Source organism: Patiria miniata, unplaced genomic scaffold (genome assembly GCF_015706575.1).
Source record: "Patiria miniata isolate m_02_andy unplaced genomic scaffold, ASM1570657v1 HiC_scaffold_5, whole genome shotgun sequence".
NCBI lineage: Eukaryota > Metazoa > Echinodermata > Asteroidea > Valvatida > Asterinidae > Patiria > Patiria miniata.
Genome location: NW_024037072.1, coordinates 14,291,160 through 14,309,378, shown reverse-complemented (window position 1 = coordinate 14,309,378; position 18,219 = coordinate 14,291,160). Strand labels below are relative to the sequence as shown.

Genomic DNA, 18,219 nt, shown 5'->3' with positions numbered 1-18,219 from the left:
CTGTGTAATATCATTGTCACTGATTTTAAAACTGTCGAAGAAAAAGATGAAAAACTATCCTCAGTAAGGACACACCATGCAATGGGGTCTGTTGCAAACCCCCACAAAAGACCTTATGTGTAGCAGCCATCTTACAGCGCTTTGTTTTACTATATATGCACGAGTGAACCTTTTTACGGCGCTGCTAAGCACAAAAATGTCAGTTTTTATTTTGTTCAGTGTGTGTCCAAAGTGAATCTTGAAAATTGTTAAGGTAAAGGGCGCTCTTGTTTTTGAGAAAAAAACCGTAACAAATCTTGTTACTTAAAGGAATCCGAACTTGCATGTAATGTTAGCATTCAAAACATTCATCTGTTAAAAAAAGTATTTTTATTGATTTTTTTTTCTGCCGTATGAATCCTATCAATCCTCAGAACAATATGAGATACGTTTTTCTCCATGATTTCTCTATTTTCGGCGGCCCAATTTGAGGTGGGGCGGGTTGAGTGGGGGTTAAAGCGCCTACATCCCTGTATGGGGCTCTGTATTGCAACAAATCTCACTTAAGAATTATCACACTGATATTGGGTCTCAACCAATTATTGTTATGCCTCCATAGGCTCTATATGCACATTTCCCCGCAGTATGCACAAGTAACGCCATGCAACCAACAATAGCCGAACATAAAAAAAAATTGTAGCTTGTTGAAACTGAGTTTTTTGTTTTTAATAGCTGCATTTTTGTGTGTAAATTTGGACTTGTGTATGTTTGATTTATTTGAGAGGGAAACGTGTGGATTATCCGACTAATTTGCTAAATTAATAACAATTTGTAAAATAATTGAAGTTTTCTTTTCAGTAAAATGAAACGACTATTAAATAAAAAAAACAATCAAGATCATTTCACGAATTGTAAGTTCTTGTGGTTATCTTTGGATTGTCTTTTTCTCAAGAAAAAAAAAGTGTACCCTAATCCCCGTTTTGCACCATCAAGACAAATTTGAATACAATCTACAATACACAAAGAATCCATTATCAATAGACCCTAATATTACCACGACCGCACCAAGTCAAACAAGTTGCCCAGTTTTGGCCCTCAAAATACTCCCAGCCCGAACCCAACAATGGTGTTTGTGTTTTCCAGAACCTAATTTTTGGTCTCTATTCATTTTGGACGATTCCCACCACCACAAAATCTGAAGATTTTGTGGGTTATTCTTCCATTTCGAGGTCGTCAACTCTTTACAGAGAATTATCATTGTTCACCTGTTTCTAAAAGTAAAAGGGGGGCTTCCCTATGACTCACACTCCCCCAAACAAGTGGTTGCCTTGTTTCAACTGACCCACCGAATTACATTCGGTCTGTGAATCTGAATCAATTCCCAACCCTTACAAAAACCACAAATTTGCTTATTATAAAATAAAAACACCGGAATATTAATTTCTAAAGACCCAAGCTGAATGTCATTGTGCGCATATTCTTATCAAAGAGACTGTTGTTATATACCACCCGGCCGCTTTGAACTATTTCGGAGCGCCAGTGTATGAAGCGTGTGTGGTAGGCCGGTATTACTCATGAGTTCGGCATTCCTTTTATTGTGAAAGGGTAATATTTAACGAGCCTATCGTCCCACACACACAGCACGGTACACAATGCGCCACTGTTGTGTACACCCATGACAATATTTTTGTCAGCGCTTAGTGTATGAGCAATGTACTCGTGTGTTGTGTACCCATATCGATATGAACCTACTCATCTAGGCGTGCGCAGTATGCGAGTGTACATCGTCGTTTGTTGATGATGCAGTAAAGTGGGAACGCCCAACTGTATATTACCAGCATCAATCACACTCAGCAGCGGACGACAGACATCACCGTGTCACTCGCACGTACTCCCCCGGACCAATCGCACCGTACACCCCGTCGATCCGTCTGCCGTGCGCCGCTCGAAGGTTGAGGGTCGCGTGACAGGGAGTCTATACAGGGAATGATTCAATAAAATAGCCAATTCCAATTTTGGGGCTATTTTGAAGGATGGAACGCTGCGAACGGAACGCAAGAATCATGAGTCCATGGAATATACTGCTCTGTTGGAGTATTTTGCTCGCTGTAGGCCTACAAAACAAAGGTGAGCGAAAATTAACATTTTTATTGCATTGTTTATCGATATAAATAAATGCGTTTTATTGTAGATTATGATGCTATTTTTTAAATGTATGTATGCCCTTCTTAAATCTAAGGAACTCGTACTTGATGCGACAGTACATGGAGATGCATTTTAATAATATTAGAAAACCTAAGGTACAAGATTGTATTGGGCTTACAGCGGGATGCACGTCGTTGTCATGGCAACTCATGCGTCTTGAGTAGGGCCTTATAGTCTTGTGCATGCTGGCGTGCAGCATATCACTTCAGCACAGTGGAGTGGTGATGTAGAACAACCGCTCAGATACTACGAATCAAGGACAGTGGTGCTATCGAATATTGCTTTTTGGCATGCATGTATGAACTGCACGTTCCACAATAAATGTTTATGCTATCCTATCATCATGCAATAATCAACGATGAACATAATTCATGGCCGTTTTATACATGGTTTTAAAAATACGTGTTACTATACTAGCGAACGAGTGTATTGCAATGGAGCTGAATCTCAGAACCCAAAATTGATGTTATAGCATGCAATTCCGTTATTTTCACAAAAAGTGAATATTTGAAAGAGGTTTAAAAAAAATTCACGCTTTCAACGTTTTCAACGTTTTTCGTTTTCAACAAGCCCTCGGTGATAAATATGCTTAATACACTTTAACAACCTGAGATATATTTCATCACAAATTGATACGGCTTAGTTTTGGCCCATTTAAAATCATTTTTGAAATTCGTACTGGTAAAAAAAAAATGAATAAATTCTTATTCCACTGCGTGCATGCTTCATGATGATTACAGAACAGCTGATTTAAATGAATACAGAAGAGTTGACATATTGAAGTATCGAATATCAAATACTGTTATTTCAACCCGTATTCAGTGGCATTTAAACCGTCATGGTTGTCATTTTAAGAGGTTTTGTCGCATTTTATTGCCGACCTCCCCGAAGAAAATGGAGTATGATTCTTCCCAATTAGTCTCTATTCGAAGACGGGACGGGCCCAGAGATCACGTAGAACCTCGCCCATTTGCTTACGGCCTGTTAATTCAATAACGATCATTCCATCTCGGGTTTCGTGTAAATTTAGATTCCTAGAGTGCGGAAATGGCAGGATGTAAACGATTATAATATCACTCAACCAGTTTAGTAATGGAGACAGGCCTACGGCAGTTTTTTTTCTCTCCAGATCAACCGGGTTTTGTTTCGAGATTTCCTTTGAAGTAATTTGATGCTTTGACTGGAGGAACAATGAACTTCTCGTAATTTTATACACGTGTTTATACATGGATTTCTGACGGTTAAAACAAAGGATTAATTTGCTCTCGAAAAAAAAACATGCATCATTATGATACTTATAAATACCTGTGCCAATGTTGCACTTTAGTAACAGACTATATACTTACGAATTTGGATGTATAACTTAAGAACACATTAATTATATCAGTAGCTCTGATACAACTTGTAAGTTGTAGCTCATGTATGGTATGCATTCGACCGAAAATGATTCGAAGACTACACAATTCACAGAACATATGACGAACATAGTTCATTGAAACTCTTTTATGTGACATGTTTGCGTTTGGAGTCATGCACGGACGGGGGCAGTCCTAGCCTAAACATTACCCTGTCTGACACGGCGCAGCATGGGGGCTCGGGGCATGCCTCCCCGTACTTTTGACAAATCCTCCTTTGATCGATTGTACAATACACAGGTGGGTGCTTTTAGTCACCCTTGTGTGTCCGTGACTAAATGTGCTTGTATTTCCGGGCGTGTGGAGGGCTAGGGGTGTTGAGTGAGTTCAGAGTCGGGTGGGAACTTATTTTAGGCTTTTTATATGCGGGATAACTCCATAGCCTACCCGAGGCGTAGAATAACTGCAAGTGACGGAAATATTGTGAAACCACGAATATTTCTAGAAGACGCATTGAACTTTGAAATTTAACAGTAATTCCAACAATTCAACAACTTTTTGATTTAATTTTTTTCTCATGACTGTGCTTTTCCTACACCACATGTGCCGAATAACACGAAAATCAACGGGGGACAGGTCGAGGGGCGTGGCTTAGCTATTTTAAGGGAGGAAGGAACAACCACTTTTCTGACTATTGTTTTTCCAATTCGGGACTGTGCTTACATCCAAACTGCGCATAAAATGTTACAATAGTTTCACTGTGTGCCAACCCACTGTAGAAGTGGCATATCATTAAAACCCGCCCCCATTGAAGTTTTGTGGCCCCGCCCATGTTAGGACAAAATGCCAGATTGTAACATAACCATGATTTTGCTACAAACGACATTTCTGACAATACCATGACTGGTCTGTTGCGAAAGACAACTGGCCAATCTATTGAAGTGATAGTCTACAGAAAAGCCCAACTTGACATGTACTCCTATGTTTATACCTTTTGCATCACAAAGATTTCAGGGTAACGAACACTTAAACTTCCGTAATAAAGCCCTTGTCTTCCGCTATCATGCCTGCTTGATATCTTTACACATGAAATGAACCCCTTTAGGTCTTACACGTTTAATTATACTGGCGAGAAAAACTTGATAAGTTGTTTTTGTCCAAAATGTTGCAAATGCTGTTTTCCTGTTTCGGAATCGGCGGATGTGGCGGAACTTTTCAATAGTTTTTAAAGCAGATCCCAAAGATGTTTACGGTATTCATAGTAGTTCAGTAATTGCTATATGCACCTTGAATAATTTTGCCAAAATCGTCAATGTTGTGTTTTAATCAAAATGTGAGTAACGTTTCTGCTGTGACGATGACAATATATGTCATTCTTATTGACCACCACCTCACGTCAGCGGCGTAGCAAGGGTTCTCATCCTGGGGAGGGGGGGGTTGGGGGTTGGGGAGGGGGAGGGGCTGGATGTTACAGTGGAGTGGCGCCCAATTTCTCCGTACTCAAAGGATGGTTTTTTTTTTTACACCGGACACCCGGCCTCCGTAAAATCAAATTGGGGGGGGGGGGGGGGCCTGGACACCATCTTTCGTTGGGGAGCTGTTCAACTTGACCGAATTCATGGTCATTCCGCTAAAATACATTTAAAAGGAAAACACACCTTATGTTAAACACGTTAATCATGGTTTCGTGATTTTTTTCCGATTGCTCAATTTCCAGTGGGGGGGGGGGGGGGTTGTAGGGGGTGGGGACGTGCGCGGTGCGCCCTCTTACGCCCCCCCCCCCGTATACGCCGCTGCCTCACGTTACTTTGTTTGATCTGTATACGAAATATCAAGTCTTACAGTAGCATAAGTTTTCAAAATAATTTAATATTCCTGCATGGACAGAATTTCACAGCTTGCATTACTCCGTTTTTTACACGCGATGGAATCCGTTCAGCGCGTATGACGATCAGCACCAAACATAGCCTACAGACTTTTATTTTAGCACCGCGTGGATCATCTTGGATTAGTGGACCATTAGTTACATCCCATCATATCCGGGGGGTGGTCGACGCGTCACTTGAACTGATCAAGGCCAATCCTGATCCCAAATAAAACAGATTGACCTGAATAAATAAGGAGTTTGTCAAGAACTAACCTAACCTCGTGTCTGTGCTCATTTTTAATGTATTCCTTGTACTATTTTCGAGTTTCATTCTGAAAAAAAATATCCTTTTCTAAATTGCTATTTCTGGCAATTCAAAGGTTATTAACTTTTGAAAGGAGACATCAAACGAAAAAAAAAAATCATCCCCATGTTTAATTAGGCCTACTGATTTATTACTAAACACTTTCGAATTATTGGTTGCCAGACAATAACTCTGTTGGTTCCCGCCCTACAATCAGTTTCGATGATAACATACGGACCGGGAGCCAGTCTGCCAGGGGCGGCGGAACCGGGGGCAGGGGGTCCCCATGTACCAAAGTGCCCCCTCCCCCGACACTATTTGATTTTACGGAGGCGAAGTGCCTGGTGCAAAAATACGCTGGATACGCTGCTGCACTGACGGAATAAGCCTATGGCTTTTACTGAACAAGTGCCCCTTTTTGGTGACCCCCCCCCCACCCCCCGTTTGAAAACCGTTCCGCGTTCCTTGCATGTCTGCTCTGAATCTGTTTGTGCCCAAAACAAAACCCTTTTTCAGGGGTTTGCAGGCGTCCAAAAAGGGAGAAAGGAGTTTTTTGATCGAATAAATCATACAAGTTGAAAATCTATTAAAAGAAGAAAACACAAATGTTGACTTGTTGAAAAAGTATAAGGGAATTTTCGTGTGGGATTTTTCGTCCTCGACCGCCCCTTCTCGTCCGTCCCATGATCCGTCCAACTTGTTGTTCAGGGGATGGGACGTAGAATCATTACTCAGTTGTCTGTACACCCACGCAACACATCAGTGTTAGACAGCCCACTCTCCGCCTACTTTTCAAATTTCAGAATTTTCCGGAAAATTTCAGACTATTTCCGGAAAATTTCAGGATTTTCCTTTCATCCCAACTTATGAAAAAAAATGGGACATACAGTACAGCGTACACATGAATTTGTCTATTTCTATAGTCTATCACGCATGGTCACAGAACCTGCGCATGTCTTCTGAAAAAGCGGCGCTGAAGACTTGTTAACAAATTGTTTTATTATATCTCAATAGCAAAAATGATTTCTGGAAGATATAAATATTGTCAATATTCTATTTATATTTCAGGGGTGCTTGCGCAAGACTGTCTTTTTCGGAACGACCTCTGTGATTGGTCAAATGACGGTGACGTAGACTGGGTTCAGAGGTCAGACTCCGCCAGTACGGGAACAGGTAAGCTTATTGAATATTCATTTTGTCGACGTATTCAGACGACATTATGTTATATTAAAATTTATAGTGAGCCACTAGCTCAACAAGACAAAGTTTGTTATGACCAAATATCCCAACATCAGAAGCGTACTTTTCCATGCGTATTTTATTCATCTGTGTCGATTTGTACCAATGCGTCCATCATAATAACACATGCATGCTATTTATTGCTGGAACAGTAGGCCTCTATTTACATACCAGACACATTTGTTAATCCTCAGATATTTATCCAACCATTTCACACCAAAATGCAATTTTCTCGGTTTGAATTTCTCAGTTTCGATTCATATTTTACCAGTGGTAAGTAGAGCGCACCTGCCGGTTCTAATTATATGCCAGCCTCGGTATTTCACACACGTGTTAAAAATATAGACCTCGTACTAGTTGTTTAAACACGAACGTTTTAAAGCTTAAACGCAGCTTAGAAAATTCCCACAGCGATCTAATGAAGGGCGTGCCTCGCACGTGTCAAATACGCTGGTGGGATAACCCCACAATATCGAACCGGTTTAATATCGTGAGTCATCTTGTTTGAATACACTTATCCGTTTTATAGAGCGCATGTATTATAATGAAAAACAAGCGCAATGTGTGGTTATACTTAGACAGAGTTGACTAAACGTCATGGGCATTTACGCATAAATCCCGTATGTTCCCATCACCTGCTTATGTGAAACAGGTTATTATTGTTTCGTTTATTGTATGAATTGATTATCGATATGTACATCGACCCAATTTATGTTATTAAAACAGATTGAATTAAGTTCCACAAACGTAATTAGGGCCTACACAATAGGCCTATACAGGAAAACGAAGAGCATGTACTCTTAAAAAAGGAAATATTTGATACCAAATTTGGCAGTCTTTGATAAATTGTCGACCTGAAAGTACGTCTACATTTTTGTTCTAAGAAAAGTTAATCATTTATCTGTTGCTTTACCACCCATTACAAAAACCACTAAACCGAAACTTACGCAAGATCTCCTCAAACACTGCGAAATAATTGTGTTTATCGCACTGGATGCATTGTATTCCGCGTTCCCGACTGCTAACATCATAGTTCAGAGTCCAAGAACATAAAGGCCGCCACCGTATTCCGTATTTACATAAAACCAATTTATATTTCTGCCCTTGTCAAAGGTTATGGCCACTCCTTTGTTGATAATATAAAATTCCTTATCGTAGAGAGGATCAGTTTCATGTCAAATATATAGCCTCTTCAGAGTATAGGCTTTGTTGAACGCAGTTTCGAAGTAATGTAAAAGCGGCGAATCAAGGAATTATGACATGTCGCATTTACTTTAGTTTTTCAATGAATCGAATGATGGTCAACGGCGCTTGAACGTTTCTGAAAGTGGAGACACAGTACATCCTTCTCCGTAACAATTCAAATTAATTATCAACAAAATAATTTTAAAAGTCTTCCTTCTAACATTTTTGCAGGCTAGACCCGCTACATGTCTACTTGCCTACATTAGGGCAAGATAGATTAAAATACATTTTCGGTTTGGATTTGAGGATCAAAAGCTTAATTAAGTTGCATTCCTTGTGCATTTTTTCGAATTTCATCCCAAAAGATAGATTCATTTCCTTTATTGCCATTTTTATACAAATATGTACAAATGTTGTTCACTTTTGAATGAGACATAGACCAAATATATCGGCCCAAGTTGTTATTGAATAACTTGCGACCTGACAATAAATCCGTTCCAGCCGGGTGGGCTGGTTGCCGCCCCACAATCAGTATCGATAATGTACGGACTGGAAGCCAGTCTGCTCGCAAAGCGGATCTGTTTTTCCCCAAAATAAAAACCCTTTTTTCGGAGGGTTGCAGACACCCAAAAAATTTGAACAAAAAAAATTTTACTATGCGAAAAAAGAGCACGTGGATTGCAACTTTCAATGGCTCCTGCAATGTAATCTTTTTTAATGCAATCTTTGAAAATGCACCTTTGTCCCATTTAACCTTATTTTCGATTTTCGTGTTGCCATTTTCAAGGATATTTGTGCCTTTTTGGATACTATTTTGTTCTAAATTTTCTTTCCTTTTGTGATTCGTTGTTGTGTCAGTATACATGGCTGTAAGGCCAGTGAGCAAACTTTTCTCACGGACGTTTTCAATTAGCAAATTTTTGGGTTCACAATTTGAACAGAAAACCCCTTAACTGAGCAGTATTTTCCTGAAATGACATCACGGCAGCAGCGCCCTCAGTTGTCCGGAAAAGCATGTAATATTTTCAGTGTTTAAAGAAGTGCACTTTTCAAGATAAAATAACCAAAAAGGGATATCAAATAGTAGAGGAGTACAGAAAGTTGCACAAAATAATTATTTTCCTCAAAAAAAAAATCATTTCACGGACCCTTTAAAGAACTAGCCTATAAGGATGGTCATTACATTAATTTGATATCTCAGTCTAAGCCATGACCTTGTAACAGTCTGAGTATTTTTCTTTCTTACATCAGAACATTGTGCGGAGGTTCTTCTAACCGACACCACCCCTCCTGGACCTCACCAAGCTGTACTCGCCAGCATGACCCAACCTCATGTCATGACCATGCTGGGTTTTTACTACCGCCTGGGGGCGCCAAACACACTGACCGTAGTAGCCGAGGTGGCTGGGCGGCCAGAGCAGGTCTTGACGCAACGCAACGGTACGGACGGGGCCGGTTGGATCGAGGTTGACATAGGCCTGGACCTTCAGAGTAGTAACTTCAAGGTAACCTTTGTTTCAGCTTCTTTTGACCGTTTTATTCCACAAAATCAGAAATGGAAACCATTCTGTATACGTGATGATGAGGAGTGCTGAAAACTTCCATTGGGGGGGGGGAATGAAAGTTTTGAAAAAAAAAATATTTTAGCTATTTTACCTTGAAAACAAGGTAACATAAAATTACTTATTAAATAATACATGACGACCGTTGACGAAATTATATGGCACTGTCCAACTCAATTTCCTTTTAAAAAAAGAAGTATTTTGATTAAATTGTTAAACTTTTGTGAAAACAGGTATAAACAACAGTGATTTTAGATAGTGGTCCGTAGATTCTAGCTACCTTTGCGTCTTTACGTAACCATTTACTTATTGTTCTGCTTTTCTTTATTGTAGATTTATTTCAAGGCTGATATTCCTGAAAACTCGACGGGCTTTGTCGGTCTGACGAATATAACGCTTCGAATTGGAGGTTAGTTTCATGTTTAATCTCATAACAACCGGAAAGGTGAATAATTATTTTATTAACTTGCACTTAAGAGAACATTTAACACAGTGCACTGAAGGAATTTATGTTAGTAAATTCTACTTTTGAAATAATTTTGAAATGATTGTTAATTTTTTGAAAAAGTAAAACCTCCTTTCTCTTCAACAGCCGATGAATGTGCCAGCACGCCGTGCCAAAATGGCGGAGCGTGTATCGATGGTAATAACTCCTTCACCTGCGTGTGTAACAGTGGCTTCAAGGGGGAAGTCTGCCAGATTGATACCAATCCTCGCCCAAAAACAACAGGTAGGCCTACATTCAGATTCGCTCTCCATGATTTTAACTTCTCATAGTTTTAAAAAGAATTCGCAATACCAAAGCGTGGTTCCATTGTGACGAAAAAGATCATCGTTTGTTTTTTAAGCAAGTTGAATAAAATAACACAAGACAAAGGCAACTGACGTTTGATTATGTGTTCTGTACATTACTTACATCCTTTTTGGTGTCAGAAAATATTTTTGTATATAAATCTTTCTCCGTGATGGACATAAAGTCAGTTCGCCTATTTATTTATTTTTGGGCACCACTTGTTTTCTTCGTCAATCTCGCCTACTTGCACAACAGGTTTTTTTTTTTTATCTGCTTTCCAGTTTGCGGTTATTATATTGTCTTCATTCTGTTGCCGATAATTCAGAGGTCATGTGAAAAAAATTAAGCAAATAAATCTTCTTTTTCAACAGTTCCGCCGACAACCACAGAGATGTTTACCACAAGCTCTGTTGGACCAACGACGCAGAAACAACCACAGAAAACAACTACGATTAAAATACCGCCCTCTACCGCGCCGCATACGTTTACGACGTTTGAAACACCGCCCTCTACCGACTCGACAATCAAGTACGGCACCGTCTCGACGCCTGAAAAGTTGCCACAGACAAACGGCAATGGGAAAGGGATGGCACAATCCACAATGATCGCGGTAATCGCCGTTGCTTCAGTGGTACTCATCGGTGTTTTAATCTCCGTCGTTTGGTTACTGCTGTACTTTAAGAAGAGATCCTGGCAGCCCCGCTACCAGGAGAGGGGGGTGTCCATGGAGAACGTCAGCAACTACTCGGAATCGATCCACGGCAAGTGGACGAGTACCGTCGATATCCCGGGATCGAATCCGGCCTCGAAACCAGAACTCACGCCGGTCGAGGAGACTGACCCCCTCCCTGAAAAAGTCGAGAACATTTACGTCGCATCGCCGACTAATGGGCTGGTGAATACTGGCTACAACATCGATAACATGTACTGATTCGGTGAGAATGTCTCAAGTGAAAATGAAGTCACACTCAGGCTGCAGTTTTATATCAACTCTGTTCCCTAATTGAAGTAAGAATGGGTTTTTTCCTTTGTAAAAATCCTTACATTTTTGGCTTCCTCGGGGAACATTTTGCCGTCCGCAACTCCATTGCACCATAGCACCTTAGCTAAATTATAGCAATGTTGTCTTAGCTTACAGCAACAAAACCTGAGAGGTTTCAATTTGATGGTGCTTATACGACCTGAAGACAACACTTTGTCGGAATTGCAATTCTCAACCAAAGAAAAAAAATAGGGCACAGGCGAAAAATGCCCCGTTTTTATCGCATGCAAAGACTGAAGGTTTGATCACATTTGTCTCCTGAAAATACCTCAAAGTTTTGTAAGAAGTAAGCTAAGAAGGTTAGGGTTAAGCTAAGAGAGTTTTTAGAGTTTTCCAGGCTAACTGCAAAACTCCAACATGCTTAAAGGACAAGTCGACGTTAACAGTAACAACAACTTGCCGAATTGAATTTACGATCCATCGAACATTTTTATATCTTTCGACACATGCCCGTCGACATGCACTCCCTTTTATCGATGCCATCTTTTTGAAACACCTGATGACATTTTTACATCGTGATTCTTCTGTACATAAGTATGATAATTATTTTTAAAATGCAAGACTGTAAATATTTTGTGCGAAATGATATGTAATATTTTGAAACGAAATAGCATTTTAGGTATTTATCTCTTGGACATAAAAAGTTAACAAATAACCATTCCATATTTAAAATTAGAATTAAGATATTTCAAACAGCGAATAACGTTTAAGCTTCTTACAGGGCGGGAGAGATAACAGCTGGGCGAATAACATCAACTGTATTATGTATATAATCATTTTCCAATAGTTATTGCAACAAAAAGATAGAATTTGTATGGGAATAGCCTTGGCCATTAATTCGTATCGGTTCACCTGCAATGTCATAATAAAAAGATCGTTTTCAAAATCATTTGATACCAGTTGAAGCCGTACATATACCAAAAATGAAATCTAACGAATCTAACGATACAGGGTGAGTAAAAAAAAGGAAACCCAAATGGCAGGACCATTTTCTTAATATGAAACTAGGATATGAAAGCCCAATTAATAAGCTCTCTTTTAGTATAAGAATCATTCAAATCACTCATGTACTTTTCAAGTTACGGGATTTTAAACACAACCACCATTTTAAAGTTCTGTCCACGGATCACAAAAAAAGGTTAGTGTTCTTTCAATAATTCACATAGAGATGTGTGTGAATTGTTTTCGTTTTGCTGAGAGAACACACACCTTTTTTGTGATCCGTGGACAGAACTTTAAAACGGCGGTTGTGTTTAAAATTCTGTAACTTGAAAAGTACATGAGTGATTATTGTAGTATTAAACGAAAGCTTATCAATTGGGCTTTCATATCCTAGATTTTGATAGTGCTACATGCAGAACTTCATTAACACAAAATGGTCCTGCCATTTGGGTTTCTTTTTTTAACTCATCCTGTAAAGCAGATTTTATTTTATCAACACCAAGAACATGACCGTTCTTGTTCGGCCTGTCTGAAGTAATACTTTTCCCCATTTAATTTCGGACACTAACTCAGCACATTTTCTATAATTCCCTTTCTGCGAATCGGCTTTGCAAGGGGCGTGAGATTAGCTACAGGTTTGCCCAACTAAAGGGAGCAGTGTAACGCAAAGATAGGCCGTAGAATATAGATGTCTTTGTATTAACGAGTTTTATTGGGTACGTTGGGTATGGGCTAGACCTGAGGATATCCCTACACTAGGGGCTGGACAAATCTTACCCCATACAAGCCCAGGATCCGGTCCGTCAGATGACATCAAAGGAAGGCTTAAGACGCCGGTAGGCCTTAGTGGCATCAAGCGTAGAAAAAATTAGGAGGTTGCTGGTGGGACGGTAAAGTTTAAGAAGTTCATGGTCATCCGTGAGTTTTCTTGTTTTAGTTAAATTTAGACACTACAGACCCAATATATTGGCTCTGCTATAGACGCAAATAACGTAGTCATGGGGGAGTTCGCTTTATTTTCGCGTGACGCGTGAAAGTGGCATGTATATCATCGATTTGTTGTAAATTCCACCGAACATTAACCAAAAGTATTCAGATGTAAGATTTGTAATGTAATGATCCTGCTTAAAATTATGAGGATTAATTGCCACACTTTTTTGGTTGTAAATGCCCACTTTGGGTTATCTTCTGTTGGTTATCAATGCATGTTTGCCTTCCGAAATAAAGAGGTAAATGTATGTGGATCTATGCCCTGAGCCGAAGATAACAATTTGATATTCAAAGGACATTTTTAATGCAAATAAAACCTTTAATTTTTAACACAAGCAATGATGTCTGCACGGATGTAGTTTCTACAGAGTATTGTCTTAGTCACAGTGGCCCATCGCTCATCGGTTTGGACCCGCAATTTTTTAATTTCCTTAATTAAAACCAAATTCCACAGCTTAAATACTAGTGCTTGATCTTTTCTGAAGTCACGATGCTAATCTTTTATTGCAAACTGCAAGCGAACTTGACTTCCGTGCAGTTGATCAGACTCCCAAATAAGCACAACATAACTCATGCACCGACTCTCTGCATTTTCTTGCACTTTTTATATCCAACCCCCACCCCACCGGACACGCATGTGATCACACCTCACCCCACCCAACAGGTACATTGACACTTCTTAGTCAGGCTTATCTATACCAGGCTCTTCCATGGGGGATTCAGCTCAGTAAAACCTTTTCAAACCTGGCCACAGAAAGTGAGGGCGAGAATACACAAGTGCACTCTCAATATACAAGTCAAACTTGCTCCAGCAGGTTTTTTGCAATTGGCTCATTTCATCCGCAAGTCCATGCTAATGAGTCCTTCAAGTTTATTCAAAATATTGTATATCCTAAACGACATTTCAGTCTCCTATTTAAGTTTCAGTTTGCGCCCAAGACAGCCACACAATATTATTATGTCATACAATTTCATCTTCGTACGAGTACACTGATCGAGTTCCGCTAGTCCACATGTATTTTAGATTTTCGGAAGTGAGAGGTAATTTTTTGGCACGATTTTCACGTCAGGCGATTTTTCAGTTGCCATAAATTGAGATGCTAGTAACACTAATGCGCCTATCAATAATTTCCCCAGACCCTCCCCCCCCCCGGCTGCCCCACCCAAAACGTGGGGATTGTCACTTTTGAAGTGACAGAATCCCCACCCCTCGGGCAAATTTAAGTGACAATCCCCGGCATACATACGTGGGGCGCACTAGTGATTGCCTTTCCATGTACATGTAGTACGCCAATAGTAAAAATGTTTTTGAGAGACCAATATGCCCCCCTGGGGCATAACAAACTTGACCAACTCCCGACATCGGACCTTGGGCAGCGGGGGGGGGGGGGGGGGGGGACATTTGATAGGCGCATAACAAAAGCGTTTTTCGAAGGTTATTTTCAAATAAATAAATGTACCAAAAATAATTGCAAATTTTAGAACTTCTGCACGTTATAATCCCATTCCAGGGTTCTGGAAGCGCGCCATCAGGGCAAGGGCGGATCCGGGGGGGGGGGGGGGGGGGGGGGGCCAAAGGGGGCCATGGCCCCCCCCCCCCCCAAAACGAAACCAATTTTTTTTTGTTTTTATGTGACATCGCAATAAAGGCAGGCAATGAGTACACCACCATCTTTTCCTCAAAAAAACATTGGTTAAAGTGGTCAGAAATTGCCTCAGATCGCACCACAGAGCTTCTAGAATCCAAAATTTTTTCGGGGCCCTTAAGCGGGCCCCGAACCCCAAGCCGTAATTTTTTGGACCAACTTTTTGGGGGGACCAAATATTTTTTTGGCCCCCTCCAAAATTGTGTTCTGGATCCGCCCTTGCACCAGGGGTGAACTTTCAGGCTCTATTCGCTCAGGAACGGTGTCACATGAAAATCCGTCTCCTATGAAAATTGGACCCCTTTTCCCTATAATTGGTTAATCCCTCTCACGTGACCGGTCACTTTCCTAATTACCATACTTACGCATGCGCAGTATTACCAATGAGTCCGAATTTCATAGAAACGTAAATTCACGCTACACCGGCACGCGGTGTTTTATTTGCAGCATATATCGTCAATGGATCATGATTATTCAGCTAGTTCGATGTTCATTCATAAGAAAATAACAATGACGTCACACTATTGCTATCACTCAGTTATGAATGTACATTAAAGCATTTCAAGGCTCGAAAGTGGCGCTATTTTGCCAAGTTGCGGAGGAATCGTTTTTCAAGATGGCTACTTTTCCGCTTTGGGGAAATGGGGGTCGTCTTCTTTGGGTGAGAATATCTCGAAAAGTCAATGGTCAACCCACCAAAAAAATGAAAAGAAAATGAAAAGAAAATGAAAGATGACATGTTGATCATCATTTTTCTGTGCAGCTAAAATACCTGTGAGAGTTCTGAGTATTTATAAAAAAGAATTTTGAAGTATGGGCATTTAGCACTAGCGTCTATGGGAATTTGATTGCAGAGGTGAACTTATAAACTGAGGTCAATATGACATGAAGCGCCCTCTTGAGACAGTTCATGCACGGTCAGAAAGCAGTTAAGTTGGTTTCAGTTTAACGTATGACGTCATTGCAACGGCGGTCTTTTTTGCGACTGCAAAGTGGCTTGAAACGAATGAATCAAGAACTAAGATGGTCTAATATCAATTCCTAAGAGACTTGTAAAAAGCCTAAGGATCAAAGGTCACCATCAACGCTACGTTGCCTTAAACGCTACCTCGTGTTTGTACTTAATCTGAACTCCGCAGATGAGTGTCAAAGAGGAATACGCCCTCTGCCAACAAGATAAAAAGTTAGCCAGTTTGTTTTTCCTTATCCCGACACATGTGCTTTCATTTGATAATTTACAGAAATCTCCCTCAGCTGATGCAGTTTGGAGAATATGAGCTGGCGAGGGTCGGGAAAGTACGATACGATTAATGTTTTGAACCGGAAATTAGAACAGACACCCTGGGTACGTTACATGTAAATCAAAGTAAAGTTGACGCAGCCTTCGTGTATTCCCCCCCCCCCTCCCCCAATGCCTGTTGTCCCTCGACCGCCATCTTGATAACAGCCCTGTGCGCATTTCCACAAACGTAATGAGGTATAATTTCTACACATTGCAAGTCATATGACTCACTTCACGATAAGTGCATTGACTGCAGTAAAATCAAGGGGGGGGGGGTAGCATGCTGATATTGGACTCTTTTTCGCTATCGAAATGAACTAATATTTTTCAATCTCTGAAAACTGTTTCCTGAACTTTAAGTTGGTTTGACCCTCCCTGCCCCCAGGGGTTACATAATTTTCAACCTCGTTTTCAATAGTAACCTCTCGATGGCAAAGTTTTCTTCCTATAGACCTTTATCATGCTGCCATCATTTCCAGTCATGTTCCCTGTATCCAATAAAGTACTGAATGATAATGTTTTTTGTGCAAAAAGGAAACAGATTATTTTCCGTTCCAGCCTCGCTTTGGTTGCGTTGATTTGAATGGGAAAAAATCAAGATGACCGCAACATGATAATGGTCTATATCCTGATTCGATACATTAATGGTGGGTTTATATCGTGTATACTTGGTGCTTTTTTATTTCCAACGTATATATTACGTATTTTAACTTTCGCTGTGAATTATTACGTCCACTCATCCTCGCAATCAATCCTCCATTTCCTGTTTCGCTTATATCAACATGAACATGTGATACTGCATATTGGCTGGAGTTTGTAACATTTTAACTTTTGAAAAAGAAATCGTGTTTTCCATCATTTTCCTGCTCTGTCCAATTCTGCAGAAAGTCACGAGAAACGGATTTCCAGCCTCACTCGACAAGCCGTGATATGAACCCACATCCTGCCATGCTCCGTTCTAGTAGGGATGCCGTAACATAGAGCAGTCACCAAAAGTCTATATTCTGTCTCCAGTTTGGTTTGACCTGTCACCTGGTCTAGGTATGCTCAGCTCAATCTGTCTTGATTTTATTTACACAAGTTTAAGACTGGAATTTGAGAGTCGAACGAACTAAATTAACCCGAATACTCTAATGAAAATAATACGTTGGCCACTTGAAACAATTACCGGCGACTACACGCGAACGATTGACTATTACAGTTATTCAAAGCGACTCCAGAGTCCAGTGGATAAAATTGGTCTGACTGCAACCAAATTCTGAGCACTGTGGTCCAGCCTATAGTTGCTTTGCATACATGTTGGTCAGTCCGGCGAGACTTTGGAACCCCTCCCCCGACATTTTTGGTTACATATCATATGCCCGCTTTGCCGTGCCATGCTGTTTTTGTTTTACTGTATTTTGTTGCACTCTTTCGTTCTTTTCTCATATACACATTTCTGTCGGGGTCTACCCGATGTCCTCCAATACCGATGTTCCCCAAAATCCTTGGAGTTGTAGGGTTAGGGTTAGGGTTAGGGTTAAAAATGGTTAGGGTTAGGATTGGGAAACATAGGTATGCACCCCTTCTGTCCAATATCCAAACCTAACATAGTCGAATACCAATGATCGATCTATCGTTCCTTTTTTTCATAATTTACTGGACGACAGATTTGAGGATTCGACGAGGATTATTTAATTTGACTGGTGCTATCTGGCATGATGCCATTCCGGATGATTCATTTCTAACCTGCACAGATTGGTATCTGACTCTCCACACCTCGTCACTCAGTAAACACCGGAATCTAAACAGAGATTTTTACTGGTTTCTTCCTGAAGGAAGTCCTGAG

The 18,219-nt window shown here is 40.4% G+C and overlaps 1 protein-coding gene across 1 annotated transcript; it reads left to right on the top strand.

The window, feature by feature from the left end:
* Positions 1-1,536: 1,536 nt before the first annotated feature.
* Positions 1,537-12,461, top strand: LOC119741618. Its single transcript, XM_038217443.1, has 6 exons — positions 1,537-2,106; positions 6,779-6,883; positions 9,386-9,639; positions 10,030-10,105; positions 10,289-10,426; positions 10,861-12,461. Exons 1-6 carry the CDS (start codon positions 2,013-2,015, stop codon positions 11,418-11,420), a joined length of 1,227 nt encoding a protein of 408 aa, XP_038073371.1. The 5' UTR covers positions 1,537-2,012; the 3' UTR covers positions 11,421-12,461.
* The last annotated feature ends 5,758 nt before the right edge of the window (positions 12,462-18,219 follow it).

Bases quoted from the DNA above. Each gene is read 5' to 3' on its own strand.
- LOC119741618 (XM_038217443.1), top strand. From the start codon at position 2,013: ATGGAACGCTGCGAACGGAACGCAAGAATCATGAGTCCATGGAATATA. The intron at 2,107-6,778 runs GTGAGCGAAAAT...TTTATATTTCAG, and splicing joins TGTAGGCCTACAAAACAAAG to GGGTGCTTGCGCAAGACTGT. The intron at 10,106-10,288 runs GTTAGTTTCATG...TCTCTTCAACAG, and splicing joins TATAACGCTTCGAATTGGAG to CCGATGAATGTGCCAGCACG.